Source organism: Microtus ochrogaster, chromosome X (genome assembly GCF_000317375.1).
Source record: "Microtus ochrogaster isolate Prairie Vole_2 chromosome X, MicOch1.0, whole genome shotgun sequence".
In the NCBI taxonomy this organism is placed as follows: domain Eukaryota; kingdom Metazoa; phylum Chordata; class Mammalia; order Rodentia; family Cricetidae; genus Microtus; species Microtus ochrogaster.
In genome coordinates, this window is record NC_022026.1 from 9,685,526 (window position 1) to 9,704,045 (window position 18,520).

Consider the following 18,520-nt stretch of genomic DNA (forward strand, 5'->3'; position numbering starts at 1 on the left):
CAGGGACTGGCCAAGGTTACATGGTTTATGAGTGGCAGAGCCAGGACTATGATCTGGAGTGAATTCCTCTCAGATCACAGAATCCTGGGTTTTTTTTTTTTTAATATATATATCCTGTGGTCCTTACCTTACAAGACTGTGAGCTCTTGGGGTCAGGTGTGATGTCTCTTTATAGATTTGACATAAAATTTTTGTTGCGTTTTACACAATTGAATGGGTTGGACTGTGTTGGAGGAGGCTGCTTGTTGGTTCCCAGCTACCCGGCTAGCTTAGACTCAAAATAATTACACAGAAACTGCATTAATTAAATCACTGCTTGGCCCATTAGCTCTAATTTCTTCTTGGATACCTCTTACATCTAAATTTATCCCATTTCTATTAATCTGTATATAACCACAAGGTCAGGTCATGGCCTACCAGCAATGTTTCAGCATGTCTATTGCTGGCGGCTCCATGGTATCTCCCTGACTCCACCCTCTTTCTCCCAGCATACAGCCTAGCTTTTCCCACCTAGTTCTGTTCTTTCTTGCCTTAGGCTCAAAGAAGTTCTTTATTCATTAACCAATAAAAGCAACACATAGACAGAAGGACCTCCTATATCATCTCCCCTTTTCTGTTTAAACAAAAAGGAAGGCTTTAACTTTAACATAGTAAAATTACATATAACAAAACAGTTATCAAACAAGAATTACAGTTATAATATTTATATCTACTTTATCTTTTATCATAACTAAGGAAAACTATATCTATAACTATAAATTCTTCAACTCCATCAAAGACTCCAGAAGGATATATTCTTACCTAAGTTAACAGGAAGTGCTTTGTAAGCAACTTCCAAAACTCTAGAATTGACAAAGATGCATCGCTGCCTAGACAGTAACCCAAAGTTTGTCTATACCATTGTGACATCCATCCTCAGCCTACAGACCCATAGTATCCAGCAGATTTTTCCATGAATCATGAAATTTCAAAGACAGTTCTGCCTATATTGGCAGTTTGCCAGTCACTTTCTTTTGTATCCTGCATAATGTCTAGTAATTATGAGTCTTTCATGAAGCAGGAACTCCAAAGAATCGTCTCACTTTTAGTCAAGTTCATCAGTCATTTCTCTGTGGGTCCTGCATGTCTAGTTCTAGTCATGCAGTCCAGGCAAGGGCAATTTCTTGCCCAAATGGCTAACCAACTCCATAAGAAGCCTCTTCAATACCCATCACCTTCTTGAAGTAGCTTGGTGCTGCCAGAAGCAGATGTGTCTCACTGTCATGAAAAGTCTTAGGTTTTTAAACATTTTAAATGCCATATTTTGAAGGTCTCTGAAAGATTTGAAGAATACCTATTTAACTGAAATATGTATTTATACATCTACAAAATCTAATAGTACCTTAAGGAAGGAAGGATTTATTTCAGCTTCTAGGTACAGGAGACACAATCCTTTGTGGAGGGGAAGGTCTGGCAGCAGTTGCGAGAGGCAGCTGCTCACACTGCTCATCCTCTACTAGCTTGCCCCTGTTCATGAAATGGTCCTGCTCACACTCCAAGTGAGTGGTCTGCCCTCCTCAGTCAAATCTCTCTGGAAACACCGGCACAGGTGTATTTCCATGGTGATTATAAGGTTTTTTTTTTTGTTTTGTTGTGGTTGTTGTTGTTGTTCGGCAAGGTCTCACTATGTTGCTCTGGCTGACCTGGAACTGATTTGTTTAGATCAGGCTGACTTCAAACTCACAGAGGTAAGCTTTCCTCTTCCACCATGATTCTCACTTCTGTCAAACTGACAAGCAATATTAACCATCATACTGTCTTAGGGGAAGATTGCTGTTTGGGCTCAAAAGATAGTCTATAAATATCCGTGGAGACTGAGAAACTGTCTGGTTAAAGGATGTATTTGCCCTGTAAGAGGTAATGCTCTGGATTTCTAGTCTCCACAAGTGGCTCACAATGTCTTAGCGTAACATAATACTTCATTGAATTCCTCCATAAAAATAAAGCTATGAAACATATTAGGAGGAGAGGAGACAAAACATGGAGATGTTTATGGAATGAAAGAAGCAGTGACAGAATTTTCTAGGTCAAATCACGTTTAGAGCGGTTGCAAAGTTAAATGTCTTTTGCATCAGTGAGATTGCCCAGCAGGTAAATGCACCTACCACAAAGTCCAACAACCCATGTTCAGTCCCTAGGGCCCAGGTGATGGGAAGAAAGAACTGACTCTTTTAAGTTGTTCTCTGACCTTCACTCTCACACCATGACACTCATGTGTGTGCTGTGTGTGAGTGTGTGCATGTATGTAAATAAATGAGTGTAATAATAACTCTTAAAAACTTAAATGTCTTTAAAAATGTAATACTAAGGGCAGAATGGCTTCATGGTTAAGAGTACTGGTCACTCTTCCAAAAGACCAGGGTTTGATTATTCCCTGTACACCCACATGGTAGCTCACCACTACCTGTAATGTCAAAATCTTTCTCCCTCTTCTGACCTAGAGGACACTGCACACACATGGTGCATAGGCATACATACAGGAAAAATAGCCATCCACATGCAATAATACATTTTTAAATTAAAAATATGATTCTAGTCACTAGAACAAGACAGTATTTTCTGAGTACTAACTATATAGCAGGTGCTATGCAAAGTTATTTGACTGTATTGTTTGAGTTAATCTTTATAGAGTTCTATAAGATAACATTATGGTGGTTCCTTCTGTTTTACAGACAAGGAAGGCTGATTAGTCAGTTCTAGATTGCACAGACATTAGTAGAAGACCTGGGATTGCATCACACACAGGCTAGTACGATGGCCATGATTACATCGGTATACTCTGAGGCAACACATTGTAGCTGTACTTGAAAGAATATTGAGAGGGAGAAAAGCACATGTCAGCTGTTGCAGGAGGCTAATCTCAGGAGGCTGGGATGGGGTGGGCTGTCATTCACACACATCAGCTTTGGTTTCCCAAGAATGGTTGCTGGTCCTGCAGAAGGAATCTTTGCTTCCTTTCAGTCTCTTCCATTCTTGGGATCCTGAGGCAAACAGTTCCCCAACATGGTCCCATCAGAACCAGTTCTTGGGTTCATTAGATTTCCCAGCCTAGCTGTAAAGCTTGGGAGTTAGATTAAATAAAGCAGATGCCCCTGTGAGCCAAGATACAGCTGCAGGTGCAAAGTGAGACTGTTAGTGAGGCGAAAGAGAAATGGTGTTAAGATTTATTGGTCCATTTCCACCACTTTTTACTTCTTCCATTTCCATACCCATCAATAGCTATTGGTTAGCGATCATTTTCAACTGAGACCGGCAGGCTCAATCCACTAATAGCAGAGCCTAGAGGGCAGTGGGATCTTCTACACTGAGCCATAATCCCAGCCACTTAGTCAGGGAAATTGTTTTTCAGGGTTTTACGCTGCCATTTCTGTTCACCCTTTAATGAATGCTTTCTGTCCATAAATGAAGCAGAGATGGAAAAAGAGGGGAATAAGTGCTAACATAAATTGCAGTAGGTCAACCACAAATATAGGCTTTCCACAAAGGTTCTTTTCTATTTCTATTTTTTTTCTAGTATGCGTTAAGGTGCTTGCTGATTCCTAAAGTACTTCCTGAGTTTGATTAGTATGCCTGATGCATCAAAAATTGCCTTTGCAAACCTTTATTCTGTAATCCATGCTTCAGAGTGCAAGGTCCTTTTCAAAACCAGACACAGATCAGGCAATAATGTATGCTTTTCACCATTATATGTCTCTTACTGAATCACCAGTCATATGCTAGGTAATGGATATTAAAATCGAAACAGGCAGGCTCTAAAAAGCTATAGTTGACCTTTCCCTTTCGTTTGGGGGCACAGGAGTTTCTTTTTTCAGTGTGAGTCATTGCTGTAAGAGAAAACTGCAAATAATAGAATATATTTTCACCGTACATAGTGTGTTTGTGTAAGAAGCTACATGTGGCTTTGACATTTACACTCTCAGTTCTTTTCCACTATCCTGAATCATGGCCAGGGACTAGAATTACTGTGTGGGCAGGTTGATTGTCTTTCTAAATGCTATGTTGCTTTACAGCTTGGCTTTGGATCATTCCTTGGAATCATCGGATCAAACCTTATTGAGAACAAGCGGCAGATGGTAAGTTTTCACCATTGTAGGAAGCTCAATGTTTATGTGGATGACTAGTAGCACATCTCTTAAGCTTGTGCAAATTTGGCCACAAAAGAAACTGTTACTTCATCTTTTTCCCTAAGCCTTCAGAGAACTTGTCTCATAGTGAGCTGGTGGTAGGGACTGGTTTGCATCTTGCCCAGTGTTTCCTGACTGACCTGCCCCATCTCTTTAAGCTTTCTCCTTCATCCTCAAAAGAATTCTTCAGGCTGCTCAATCAGGCTGCTGTTCTGGCACAGAATGCCTGTATTTCCGTGATATACAGTACTGCAGCACTGAATTTTTGGTTACTTTCGTAGCTTCCTTTTGGTTACATAAGGATTTGGAAACATCTTCACAAAGGGTTTTTTCCTTTTAGGAGATTATAGTCTAGCGGACTTCAATTAAGGAAACAAATGTAAGCTGGGTATGGTGGTGCGTGCCTCTAGTCCTGACACTCAGGATGTTGAGAGAGGAGGGTCAGGAGCTCGGTTCAAGATCACCTTTGAATACTTCTTGAGTTCGAGGCCAGCATGAGCTACTTGGGACCTAGTCTCAAAACCAAAACCAAGACCCAAACTAGAAAGATAAAGAAAGTAAACACACTTAAGACCTAGATCAGACAAATGAAATTTACTGTCTATCTACAATATCTTTGTGTCTTTGCCATCCCCAGTTATAAAGCTGAGAGGAGGGGTCAGCATGTAACAGAAGGTGAGGTTTGCCATCCTAATGAGATCCCCCAAAGGCAAGCTGATGTATTTTCCTGGTTGAATTTTGATAAGGCTTCCTTGAGGGCAAGAGGTAGAATGATATGCAGAATTGCTAGCACAGCAGTTTTATAGAATCACAAATCAGGAAGCCTGGTGAGTGTTCAGACACCGGCCTGATCAGACTCCCCGTGGACAAGTCTTTGTGGCATCCAAACTTTGGCAGTGGGGTCTGTTTAACATCCCGCTTAATAAAATGATGTAATAGCTCTAGGGATAGAACTCTAACCAAGTGTCTCCCCCAGCAATATGGGAATCGCTGCCAGGGGACTTCTCTAATAGTTTCTTCTTCCATTTTACCTGGACTTCATCCCTTGCCAGTTGCATTTGCACTTTGGGCTTAAATTATTCAAAATAATGGGGGAGGGGGAGTTTTAATTGTAGAGCTGATGATAGCATAGCTAATAATGCCAATTTCATGACATCGTTCATCCATTATTTACCAATCATCTGCAGTGCTGTGAAGTGAGATTTATGGAGAGAGGTTTCTGAACACCTCCCAAAGGAGATAAGTATTTCCTCTCAGCCTGCTGAAGTGGGTGAACCCTAGGGTACCCTTGGCTTTGATCTTTTTCCTTCTCCCTGGGGACTAGCTTGATGCCATGTTGTTGCCTCCTCTTTCTCCCCAAAAGCCTCAAGAAAGAAAAATGCTGATTCCATGTAGCTCAGAGGGTCACCATGGCAGACTGTGGGCTCATGTACCATGTCCCTTTGTCCTTCGAGACATTTTGAAATTGTGATGCCCCCACGAGTTAAAGCATTGTCTTGGTACTAGAAGACACACTTTACGAAAATTTTTGCTATTTAACGGGATTAGTGAATTTGCCAATCTGGTTTTGCTATTTGAAAATTTCTAGCTAGGCCTGCCTTCCTGGCCCGTTGGTGGCTGGATTAGAAGTTTAAGGCCAGACTTATCCATAAAATAAATTTGAGCCAGCCTGGGCTACATCAATCAGCCCACGTCTCATAAAAGAGAAAGATTTTTTTTTTTTACATATACCACACAGAATTTATCCATTTCAGAGACTTCAATCCTTGGAAAATTTCTCTGATACGTAAGTGTTAGTAAATTGAATGTCCCCTTTCTTCAGTGATGTACAAGGTGATGTAGAGTTCGGCAGGATCCAAGAATCACTCTTGTTATCATAAGTGTCCAATGTGTCATCAAGCAGCAGAGTTAGGGGAAAAAAAACAAAGGGCTATGAGTTGGTGGGCACCAGTTCTTTCATAGGCTAAGTAGAGACACTAGACACACTGTTTCCCCTTGCTGTGCCTCCATCCCCACATAAAATAAAATATAGGATTGGATTACATGATGTTCAAGGTCCAACATTTTTCTGAATCTGAGGATGGAAGGGCTATGCAGTTAAATTCCTTCCTGGATAGCATGCTGGATAGCAGCAAGTTTCTTTGTTTGGTGCTCACAGAATGAATTGATGGGCTTACCCTGGAAACTTATTAAAACAGATTGCTTCAGTTGCCCCTTCTCTCCCTCCCTGCCTACTCCCATGCCCACTCATCCTGCATGACTTAAAAAAAAAGCATCCCCCATCAGTGACAGACTAGAGTTCTGTTTTGGCTGGCAGTCTCTGGGGGATTAACCAGTCTCCAAAAGCAGCAACAGCAGCAAGCTAACAGACATGTTGATTTTGTTTCCTCCTGCAGCTGGTGGCTTCTATCGTGTTTATCAGCTTTGGCGTGATTGCAGCTTTTTGTTGTGCCATAGTAGATGGGGTCTTTGCTGCCAAACACATTGTGAGTATTATTAGCCTTGAACTGAAGTAACTGTGCAACACTACAAACCCCCAGTCAATGTGTACCGAATACTTCGAGGGGCACACACGTACAAGGGAGAAGGAAGCTCTTCAGTCTTCAGTAGCTGGTAGTCAAGGTGACAACATCAGTGAACAATGTAAGCATCTAGAAAACTGGGCAGAAAATGGCAGAACACACCCCAGGTGCTGTAGTGGTACCTGGAGTTCATTGTGTCTTGAACTCCAAAGCACAGGAAAGACTTCTAAGTGGCAATAGGAATAGGCATGTAAAATTTGGAAAGGCAAAGACAAAAGCATGGGGTTAAGGGATGGCTTGGAACTAGTCCTGGGGGCAGTGATAGAGACGAAGGAAGCCATATGACTTCCTGGAAGTACTAAAAGTTTCCAAATCAACCTTGCCTTCAACGGCCACAAAGAACAGACTGTAAGGACAAAGCTACCTTTCTCTCAGACTAAAACATTGCTTTTTCCATAGCAGCGGTTGGAATGGAATGATGTACTTGGATGTCTGGAGAAAGATTAGAGCTAAAGCCTCTACCCTGAGTTCAGTCCTTGGGCCCAGGTGTCAAATGTTTCCCACTCTGCAGAAGCCATGCATTCAGTAAGGGCCGTCCTCACTCCTGAGCCCTAAATTTGTGCTGCTTATCTGGAGAAGTCTGGACTAAGAACTGCCCATTGAGCTCCTTATGAAGGACTTCGCCCCCTTTTCAAACTTAGTTCTTTGACAAATTCCAGGCATGTATAGAAATGGATCCTGATTACTGTCCCCATCCTTCCTCTTTTTATCCCCTCCCACTCCCATCAACAGCCACTCCCCCTCCCTGTCTTTTTCCCAGATTCGTGATTTTTTTTTATTTCATTTGTGACTTTATTTAATTTGTCCAGAGACGTCTGTGTGACCATTTTATTGGGACAATGCATTGCAATTTGGTGGAATCACCAATGGGCACATAACTGAAGGCAATGGCACCCCCCCTTTACTGAATTTAACAGTAGGAAATAGTTCAGCAATATGTTAGGGATTCCTGGGCCCCTGTTGTGTTCATGCCCGACTGTTAATGGGTTCACTTTTGTACATACCCAGAAAAGTCATCCATAATTGTTGAAAAATGTGCATTTCTCCCCGAAGATGGCATTTTGCAACCCCTCTCCATAGCTTCCAGCTCTTACATTCTTTCTGCTCTATCTTCTATAGTATTTCCTGAGTCTTGGAGGGACTGGTATAAATGTTGTGTTTAGGGCTGAGCACTCAACTGTCACTGATTCTCAACACCTTTTGCGACTGTAAGTCTCTGTGTTTATCACAGTTCACTAGAAAGAACGGCTTCTGTGATTAAGGCCAAGAGTGATAATTGTATACTTGTATCAACATATGTATTTAGAAGCTGGGTCAGTGCAATGTTGATTCAGCTAAACAATGGAATTAAGGTCTCCCTCAGGGCCCAGGACTTCCCTCATCATGTGCTTTTAAGCAGATTTTCAGTACCAGGTATAGATTTCCTCCTATGGGGTGGGCTTCAAATCCAATTGCAGAGTGCTTGATTACTACCAATAACAGTTCTCACAAAGTGGGTTCAGCATTCTTGGCAGGTTAGTATTATAGTTCGGAGCGTTCAAAGCTAGGTTAGACTATTGATACCTTTTCCATGCTAACAACTTACATCGCACCTTCTGGCCCTTGTCCTTCTTTTACCATGTTCTGTTTCACCCTTTTCCAGATTTCTGGCCCAGGAACAACTTTCCTACTAATCCCAGTAAGCATAGTTAGTGTCTAGAAGACATCATAATTTTAGGGTCCCACAAAAATGTTGCTATTTCTTCTCAAATAAGAAAAATGGTGATCTTTTAGGTTGGGACAAAAAAGTCTGGCACACAACATAAATATATTTGTTTTTATTCCATTACAGTCAAAAAACATTCTTTAAGAATACTTTTCAATGGAAAAGGGAGACTGGGAAAACAGACGAGTCTTGGACATAAGAAATCATTAAGTAGCCATGATGTGGTCCAAGGACCAGCATCAAGAGCAAGATGCAGCACTTCCCAAGCCTCCAGAGCAAACTCAGTTTTTTTCCGCTGAATTAAGCTTGAAAATGAAAATGTTTCCCAAACTATTGAAAATTATATTTTCTAAAAGAGCTGAATCAGAGCACAATTAGCTTATCAGAATTTTCTGTGGCTCAAATGGCATGTTGGTGCACGTCAGCCATTGGCTAATTGTCCAGGTCATTTGAAGAAGCATCAAGGCTGTGATGAGTTCTGGGTTAGAATGACCTGGGACATCATTATTTCAATTGGAGCGCCTTTGTGGACTCTTCTTTCAGACAAAAGAGCCTACTCCTTATTTGCCAAAATCAAAGGCCTCATTATTGCTAATGCTGTCTACCTAATCAGCCTCTGAAATTAGAGCCTAAGAAAAAATCTGTCTAGGGAGAAAAAATAAGGTACGGAAAAGAGATGCCCTTTCTCTGATTTGTTTTGAGGGTCAGGAATATAAATATTATTCCCTCTACCAGACTGAAATATTTTAGCTAAGAGAAGTCACTTTGTTCCAGCCATCTTTTGATTCCTAAATGATATAACAGCAATTATTAACAGTTACAATTATGTTCCTTAACATAGCAATTACGGTGGCCTTTGCATATTACTCCCTGAATCTATACATGTTTTGTAGCAATGGTTGCAGTCAGTCATAGTGTGTGCTCTATTTTGTATTCAATAAGAGCCATCTTAATAACACTAATTCCTTGTTTTTTATGTAATACGTTAAGTTTTCAATGTGTTTTCACATCTATTACCTCCTCCGAGACCTACAGCAATCCTGTGAGATATGTAGGGCAGGCATTATTATCCCCATTTGACAAGCAGTACTCACTCTGAAACAGTCTCCATGGCAACATAGGCCTAGCGACTCAGAAGCCTAGAGTAGATTTTGATGGCATCATGAACTAAAATGGCTTCCTTTTCTTCTTCTTTCTTCCACTCATAAATGTTTTTAAAATGTATTTACTAAAATATAGTTTATATGCTGAGCAACTCATCTATTTGAAGATTATAATCCAATAGTTTTTAGTCTATTCACAGTTAGATGGGGACATCAGATAGTTTTGGATTCTTTTCATAGAAAAACCCTATGTACTTTGCCCATTATATCCTATCTCTCTATCCTCCTCAACCCGAAGCATCAACTTTAATAGCTATTCCCATTCTACACATTTCATACAAAAGGAACATATGTAGTAATATGAGCAGCGGGGCTGCGTCCCCAGCATCCCAGCCACCTGCTAGCTTATGCCTGAAATAACAACACACAAACTGTATTCATTTAAACACTGCTTGGCCCATTTCTATCTAGCCTCTTCTCGGCTAACTCTCGCACCTGGACTAGCCCATTTCTAGTGTAGCCCACGAGGGGCTTACCAGGGAGATTCTAGCCTACGTCCATCCTGGGTCGGAGCTTCATTGCGTGTGCCTCAGAGAGCAGAGCTATCCCCACGTTCGCCCAGGAGCCGGGAGCATGGCGTCTCTGTCTGAGGCATCTGCTCCCGAGAGGAGAGCTGTCGAGTCTGAGCTCACTTCCTCTTCCTCCCAGCATTCTGTTCTGTTTACTCCTCCCACCTATGTTTTAACCTATGAGGGCCAGCCAAGCAGTTTCTTTATTTTTTTAACCAATGAAATCAACAGATTGATATATGACACTCCCACATCAAACATAGTACAATATGTGGACTTTATGATTGGCTTCTTTTATTTAGTATAATGTTTTCACGGTTCATCCAGGTTATACCCCGGAACAGTGCTTCATTCCTTTCTGTGGTGCAATTCTGTATGAATAGACCACATTTTGTTTGTCCATTCACCAGTTAAAGGGCAGCTGGGTTATTTCTACCATTTTACTATTGTACACAATGAAGTAGTTAACATTTGAGCACATGTCTCTGATTGGGCTTATTTGCATTTTCTTTTCCTTTCCTTTCCTTTCCTTTCCTTTCCTTTCCTTTCCTTTCCTTTCCTTTCCTTTCCTTTCCTTTCCTTTCCTTTCCACTTAGGAATGGACTGGCTAGGACATCCGATAACTCTGTTTAATTGTTTGAGGAACTGCCAGACTGTTTTCCAAAGTGGTTGTGCTGTGTTATACTCACCGGCAATGTATTAGGATTCAGATTTCTTCACAGCGTCACCAGTTGTCATTAGTATCTGATTGTGCCAGAGAGTGTGGGGCAGTACCTCACTATGGTTTTGATTTATATTTTCCTTATGTGCATAACATTTTGGATCATTGGTTTAGTGAGTGGCAATGGTGAAAAAAATCCAAGCTCTATTGACTGGGACGTTCCTATGAGTGCAGCTTTAGTTACTTTTCCTGAGGAAAAGGACCTAGCGACGTAAGGATGGGCTTAATTTTGCTCCCAGTTTGAGGCACAGTCCCTCATGGCAGGGAGGGCATGGCTACCGGGACCCAGAGCACTGGTTACATCACATCTGCAGCCGGGAAGCAGGCAGGAGAAACGCTGGTTCTCAGTTCACTTTCTACTGTTTCAGTGAGGGATGCCAGCTCAGGGAATGGCGCCCCTGCCCTTCAGTGTGGGTCTTTTCGTTTCGTTTAACCCAACCAAGATTGTCACTCTCAGTCATGATTGCAGGCTAACCTAATCTGAATGATTTTTCACAAATATGCCCAGAGGCTCATCTCTGCAGTGATTCCAGGTTATGTCAAGTCGATCATCATTAACGACCACAGCCACCTACTTGTCTCTAAGACTCAAGGCCTGTTGCAAGTTCTGCACTTGCTCAGTTCTATGGTAGCATCATAGTCATCAGATATTGGTGGCACCACAATGCTGTTAAGTCACAGATCCTCTGACTCTCCTTCTGTCCCAGGAGTCAAGTCTTTCTCCCCTGCAGTCTCTCTCCCCGCACAGAGAGTTGATAAGAAGGCATACCATGACCTTTCTGAGTTGACTCCTCTCTCCCTTTCAGCTGCCAACAAGTCCAGCTCCCCCTGCTTCCCAGGCCTGAGACTACCTGGATTATAACTTTACTTTTATCAGTGCCTTATGACTTCTAGGATGGTCACGTGATGTGGAATTTACCCCCATCCCCAGCCACCAGGAAACCTGCAGGAGTCAGAAACTCTTTATCTTACAGAATCAAATGATCCGTTATCCCACAGAACCACATCACAGCTGCCCTAAGGCCGTGATATTACTCTTACTAGTGAGCATTTCTCTGGCAGGACAGTCACAGCTTTTTTCAACAAAGCTGCTGTTGGGGCTGGAGAGATGGCTCAGAGGTTACGAGCATTGCCTGCTCTTACAAAGGTCCTGATTTGAATTCCCAGCAACCACATGGTGGCTCACAACCATCTGTAATGGGGTCTGGTGCCCTCTTCTGACCTTCAGGCATACACACAGACAGAATATTGTATACATAATAAATAAATAAATATTTTTAAAAAGAAAGCCACTGTTTTTTTAGTTACAATATGTATCATAAGGTAAGGCTGGGCACATCTCCAAGAAATATTTCTTCTAACACTGAACCTGCCCAAGGAGATTTGGCAGTTGTCATTGGCACCTGAATTGTTTGGTGGACATTTACTGGACTACTTAATAAAAGTCCCATTTAGATCCTAGCCAACTCGGGTGGGCTAAAGCTCACCTCTAATATCATCTCGCCATATTTCTTTGACTCGAGTGAATCTAAACTTTCCCAAGATCTAATAATTCCTGATGCATCCCTCTTAAGTGTGTTCTTCTTCCTCTTTCTTGTTTCGCATTCCTTTCTTTTCTCCATCTCCCCGCCTGTGACCATTTGTTAGCTGGAGAAGCCGGTTTGCTCTCCTGTGTTATGATTTCTTTCTTTTCCCGGAGTAGAGATTAGAAATTGACCTTTCAGGGTTAGAAAGAGAGTGCAGTTAAATAGTAGGTATGAGCCAGTACCCTTTCCCGTCCCTCCCTGTCAAGTCTGGCAGTCCTCCAAGCTAAAGAGGCTGCAAGCTCAGGCTCAGTGACCTCTTCTCACCCCTGAATTGCCTGTTCTTGCCCTTCTCCTGGGGGATTAAGTGTAGAATAGTAGGCGGCCATAGCTAGTGGGCAATCATCCTTCATGCCTGTCTTTGTTTAAGCTGAATGGCTTCTGCAAAACCAGGTCCCATGGCTATGGCCGGCACCATGGTCAAACCTTTCCTTGAGCCAATAATAATAAATTTGCTGTTACTCCAACAGAGAAAATAAATCCTGCCAGTTGTGAGCACAAGAGTCCGCGTTCCTTCCTAGTCTGACTCCAGACTGAATTAACAGGCGTGCATTTTTGTAACACTGAACAGCAAAGAGAATTATGGCGCATGAGCTAATGAAAGCCCAGGGTCATTGATGGGGCCACAGAATAGAAGGCAAGAGGCACTCAATGCCAAGTGTAGGGGGTTCTAAATCACAGATACAGGGGAAATAACCATCAGGATTGGAACTAGAAAGAGAAGTGAGGGCAGAAGGGGAAAGGCAAAAGATAAATTTCATTCTGCCCAAGCCCTTTGAACTAAACCCCTAAGGCCATTTTGCATAAACTTTATGCTGCTAATGTGACCTTGTCTAAAGACCCCCACTACACAGGGATGCTTAGCATTGGTTCTGGAAATGACAGCATCTTCTGGTTATCAAGCATGTCTGACTTCCAACCCTCATGCCTGACAGCTTCATCAGAAAACTGGGCAAGCTAGTGGAGTAAATCAACTGTCCTTGATCTCCACATTATTATTATTATTATTATTTGCCTTTGCCTTAGAAGTACATTTTAAGTTCTCTGACTTTATCTAAGCTGCGTAGGTGAGTGAAAATGGCTTGTGGTTCAGTTGAGTTAAAACCTCCAGCTGACTAGGTGGTTGCACATCCTCCTCCAGCTTCTGGCTTCTTCATCGCTTCCATTTGAAAAGGCAGGGAGCACAAGCCAACCAGCCCTTACCTAGTCCCCAGGTGATAATGAGACTTCATAGTTGAAGCTGTGCTCTCTCTATTTAGAGGTGTAATATTGCAATAACCTGGAGTTTTGAATCATCTTGCTCCCTAGGGACTGAGTGCAAGAAGACAAAGCCTAGAAGGGAAAGAAAACCACAGAGGAAATTTCAAGAAGCTCACTTTTCAATCAGTTTTCCTGGTTTCTCATTAACCCAAGTAGTCTAACAGAAAGCAGTTATTAGAAGGATTTCATCCGATTCATACAGTCTCAGGCCTCCTCATAGACAACTTTAAGAATTTCACTCGACCTACTGCCCCCCCCCCACACCCCATGTGTGTATTTCAGATCTTTTATTAGCAAGTGGGGCTCTTGATATTTTATTTTCCAAAGCCAAAACCCTTTTGGTTTGGTGTTTCCCTTTATAGGATTTGAAACCACTCTATGCTAACCGGTGCCACTATGTTCCCAAGACATCCCAGAGGGAAGCTGAGGAGGTGAGCCACAATGACACTGCATGTCTTTACCTCATGGGAAAGTCCCTTGTTTTATCTGAAACAAACTTTCTTTTAAAAAAATAGATCTATTGATTATCTTATGTGAATGAGTGTTGTGCCTGCATGTATGAATGTGCACCACATGTGTACTGGAGTCACATAGTTAGTTATGAGACACCATGTGGATGCTGGGAATCGAACCCTGTCCTCTGCAAGAACAAGTGCTCTTAACTGCCAAGATAACTCTCCAGCCATGAAACACTTTCTATATTATTTCTTTCCACAGGCCTAAGTCTTACTGCTAGGTGTCTTGAGCTATTTGTTCAGTGGGTCAAAATACAGTGTTACTGAGGATATGCCATAGATTGGAGCCTCATGAGGCCTAACCAGGTTCATTTTGTTCCACGGACACAGGCTGCCTCTCTGTCCCCAGTCAGTAGTCTCTCAGTGTGTGTCCCTCCCCCATCTCTGCTGCTGCTGATTCAGCTGCCTGGACTTGGTGCTCAGCTCAAAGGAGATATGAAGCCCACCAGGTCACCAGGCCTGTGTTAAGAAGGCAAAGCTTGAATCCCACATGCGGGAACTGTCTGGAGGCCAAGTCAGAATAGCTCAACAATCTGTTCTGTCTCGAGGTTCTAAGAAGGCCCAGATTGATAGTCTGGCCTTCTCATGACACTGCTAAGAGGGCAGCCTAATAGTCCTTGCATAATCTCAGGAGAGTATTTGTGTCCTGCCCCACACTCCCTTGTGTTTCATGCTGCTTCAGCTAGAGATACTAACAGTGGCAACATTGGGGGGGAGGAGGCACTTTCATTTCAGCATGTCATAATCCCATCCCAACCAGTGGATTCCAACATATGAAGGTCTATCTGTTTCTGGGAACTCTGACAATTTGGCACCCTGTTAACCTCAAAATGAAAGCCATTCACTGTGAGGGTACACCCAAGGGTGCATTGGCGCACACAAATTGGACTTGGGGGAGAAAAATAAAGAACACAAAGTTGGGTTAGTAGGGAAGCAGGGAGGGGTCTAAAAAGAGTTGGGAAAGGGGATAAATAGGATCAAAATGAATTGTATGAAATTCTCAGAGAACTAATAAAAATTATAAACAATAACATTAAAAGCCAGCACATGTGTGATTGGAAAAGAAGGGAAATGGAGGCAAAATGGCCACTACATCACACACAGAAAGTGGCTGGGAGGCCCCTTTACATAAAACACATCGTGCATGGTGTTCTTGGAGTTAGACAAAGCCATAGTCTTGCTCCCAAGGACGTCAAATGCTTTTCATTATGGAAGTACCATTCCCTTTCCTCCATTTTCTGCTAGCAACCACAAAGTTACCGTTTTTCTAATTGTTCCTGGGTTAGAAAGAGGAATAAAGTGTGTGTGTGCGAACAGCATAACAAAAAGGCAATAGGCACTTGGATGCAAAGGGTCCAATATGAAGAAAAGTGCCCATTTTCTATGAATATTTCTGCAACAAAGCCAAACACTGTGAAAGTACTTTACTATACCCGTAGAGGGAAGGGAACTTAAACAATTTCTTGTTGGCGAGAGAAGGCAAATACAGATTATTCCTTATATTTTTAGTTTTGGAAAATGCTTTTGTAAGCTCAAAGTGTAACGACTGTTGTGGTTATTCTCTTGATTTCCTTCTGAAAGCGTCTTGTATTAATTTTCCAACTGCGCAAATATCATAACAGTGTCCATAAGTTTGCCTGTAATCCTGTTTCTCTTAACTCAATTTTTCCTGTATAAGGTCATAACTTCCTCAAGCAAACTTTCTCCTTCAACGAGGGCTTTGCGGAACCTTACCCAGGCAGTTAAAGAGGTATGGTGGACTTCCCTGTGCATGTATGGCCCTCTGTATTTCCTTCTACCAGATCCTCTTTCATCACTTGTCCCGCTTTGCAAACCCTTCTCCTCCTCCTTCCCTAAGAGCCATCTAATATTCCATAGACTCTTCCACCTGTCCTTCCTCTTCTCTCCCTCTGCCCTTGATAAGTGGGGCACTAAGGGCCGTGCCTGGGGTTGAACACAATGCCAGTTCTACAGGTGCTTGCTTTGTGCACACACAAAGCCACCACTCTGCTTTGCCTCATCTTTCTTTTGCATGACTATGCTCCTGCCACAGCCCTTATCTCTGTCTCCATCAGCCACTAGCTCACACTCCAATCCCAGAGGACCAATCCTCCCACCCAGTGCTAGCTTCTCCCATTGTTATTTTGTGTCTTCAGGTGAACTGCCCTCAACTTAGCCGTGGACTCTGCACACCTCGCATCCGGGGCAACACCTGCTTCTGCTGTGACCTCTACAACTGTGGCAAGTAAGTATGGTGCCGCAAACACAGCGGTCATTGGTTGGCCATGTTCGGTGCTAGGCGAGCCAAGGCTGGTGAAGGCTGTTATGGTGGGGGTTATAGAAACAGGGGCTCCTGGTCTGTTACAGATTCCACCTAACCGGCCTTCTCTGTGCAAGGTGTCATGCTGGCTACTTTCACAACCTTTATCTCACTTAATTTTCTTTACACTTCATTTTTGCCTCTAAAGTCTGTAGAATGTTAAAGCCAAGGAAAGTGGAGCTCAGAAGAAAGACAATTAACTAAAGGATATACAGAACTTGAAACTAGACGTAGAAAGCAAACCCAACACTATGTCTACATTTGACAGCATCCAGTAAATACTTATTGAGTACCTTCTCAGAGCCTGGACCTGTTCTACACACTAAGGATTAATCAGGGATTAAAGCAATAGTCTTTGTCCCCTGGAGCTTATGTTCTAGCAGGAGAGAGACTATAAACACACATAATACCTGGCATAATATTGGCTGTGATTAGAGTTCCGAAGAAAAATAAATCAGGAAAGGTAGACACCAATGAGGGAGAAATTGTGTCCACAAAGTGGGTATAGGATGTCTCTTTGTGAAGGTGACATTTGTGAGGGGACCTGAATAAATCGGAAGAGCAAAACAAGAAGATACTTCAGAAGAGAGTTCTTAAGCAGGGGGACCTCAAACTATAAAGGGTTCAAAGCAGGGTTGGTGCCAGCAATGATCCAACCATTCAAAGTCTCTGCCATCCAGTTAGGATTACACCAGTTAATTCTTTCTTTCAAAACATTAGGTGATAAGAATATAGATTTCATGCTTGTAGGAAAGACAAATAAATACACAATTGCTATTTGAACATAATTTAATAGGGTAGTCAGGATCAGTGGCTATAACAAGGACCTTGGTGGCCTAAGCGAATGGGAGACAAGGGATAAGGAGAAATTTAGGATGTAACTAAAAGCAGGTAGAAATGGGGAAAATATGCTTGCAAGTTGTCAGGAGGTAGAGAAAAGTGTAGTGGCCCGTGAAGGGAAAGCAGGAGCCAGGTTCGCATATTAAAGAACCCTTTGGCCTTGACCATGGAGGCGATTGTGAGCTAATGAAAAATGAACTTGAACTAACTGGTAGACACTTTAGACAGCTGGGATGCTGGAGAGAATGGGACCCAGTCTAGGTTGGGTTAGTGGCAATGAAATGCAGGAAGTTTGTTTTTGATTTTTGAGACAGGGTTTCTCTGTGTCCTGGAACTTGATTTCTAGACCGCACTGAACTGATTGAGGCAGATCCGCCTGCCTCTGCCTCCCGAGGGCTGGGTTTAAAGGTGTGCGCTGCAACCACCCGGCAACAGGGAGTATCTTTTAGAGAGCAATTTAGAAGGTGGAATTGTCAGAGACCTGTGAGTGTGGGCTACAAGTTATGAGAGCATAGCCTTACATATACAGTGTTGCCAGAAAATTCTTGTCTATGCAGGACTGTTTTCAGACTTAGGGTGGGAGAGCTGAAGGCCCAAGGAGGGAAGCAGGAAGCAGCAGAGGAGGGCTAGATGAATGGACATGGAGAGGCCTCAAAGGCAAGCAGTGCACTTCTACACATTCCCTTACTATCGATAGTCAGAGAGCAGTTTCTCTGCTCTGAGGATCGAAAACTGATGGCTGGAAGTGGAGAGAAGCATGGGGAGAGCTCGCCCCAGACCTTTAGGATTTTTGCTAATACCAGTCTCATTTCATTGGAATACCTGAAGTAGAGAAAGAGAAATTCAAGGATGCAAATGAGGTGCAAGGACTATCTGGGGTGGAGGGAGAGGCATAATTATTCATGTTGTAATAATAACCAGCACCTATAAAGGTGTGCTGGGAGCCACCAGGAACTGAATGGGGTCTGAGATCTGCAGACCCATGGAGAGAGATAAGTGACCTATCACACACACACACACACACACACACACACACACACACACACACACACACACTGGGGAGCGGGACAGAGATAGAGACAGAGAGAGCTTTGTCTCTACAATGAGTATGTTTCAGGAAAAGGATTAGATATATAAAAGGTTACTTAAATCTCATTTA

General features: G+C 42.6%; 1 protein-coding gene across 2 annotated transcripts in view; it reads left to right on the top strand.

Annotated features, from left to right (window-relative positions):
• Tmem255a (transmembrane protein 255A) overlaps window positions 1–18,520 on the top strand; it is a 54,770-nt gene that overhangs the window by 13,875 nt on the left and 22,375 nt on the right. Inside the window, exons 3-7 of one of the 2 annotated variants that reach the window (XM_005358444.3) lie at window positions 4,050–4,112; window positions 6,560–6,649; window positions 14,049–14,117; window positions 15,880–15,951; window positions 16,358–16,446. In XM_005358444.3, coding sequence (XP_005358501.1) covers window positions 4,050–4,112; window positions 6,560–6,649; window positions 14,049–14,117; window positions 15,880–15,951; window positions 16,358–16,446 — 383 coding nt within the window. The remainder of the gene's footprint in view (window positions 1–4,049; window positions 4,113–6,559; window positions 6,650–14,048; window positions 14,118–15,879; window positions 15,952–16,357; window positions 16,447–18,520) is intronic. The other variant, XM_005358445.3, reaches the window with a different exon arrangement.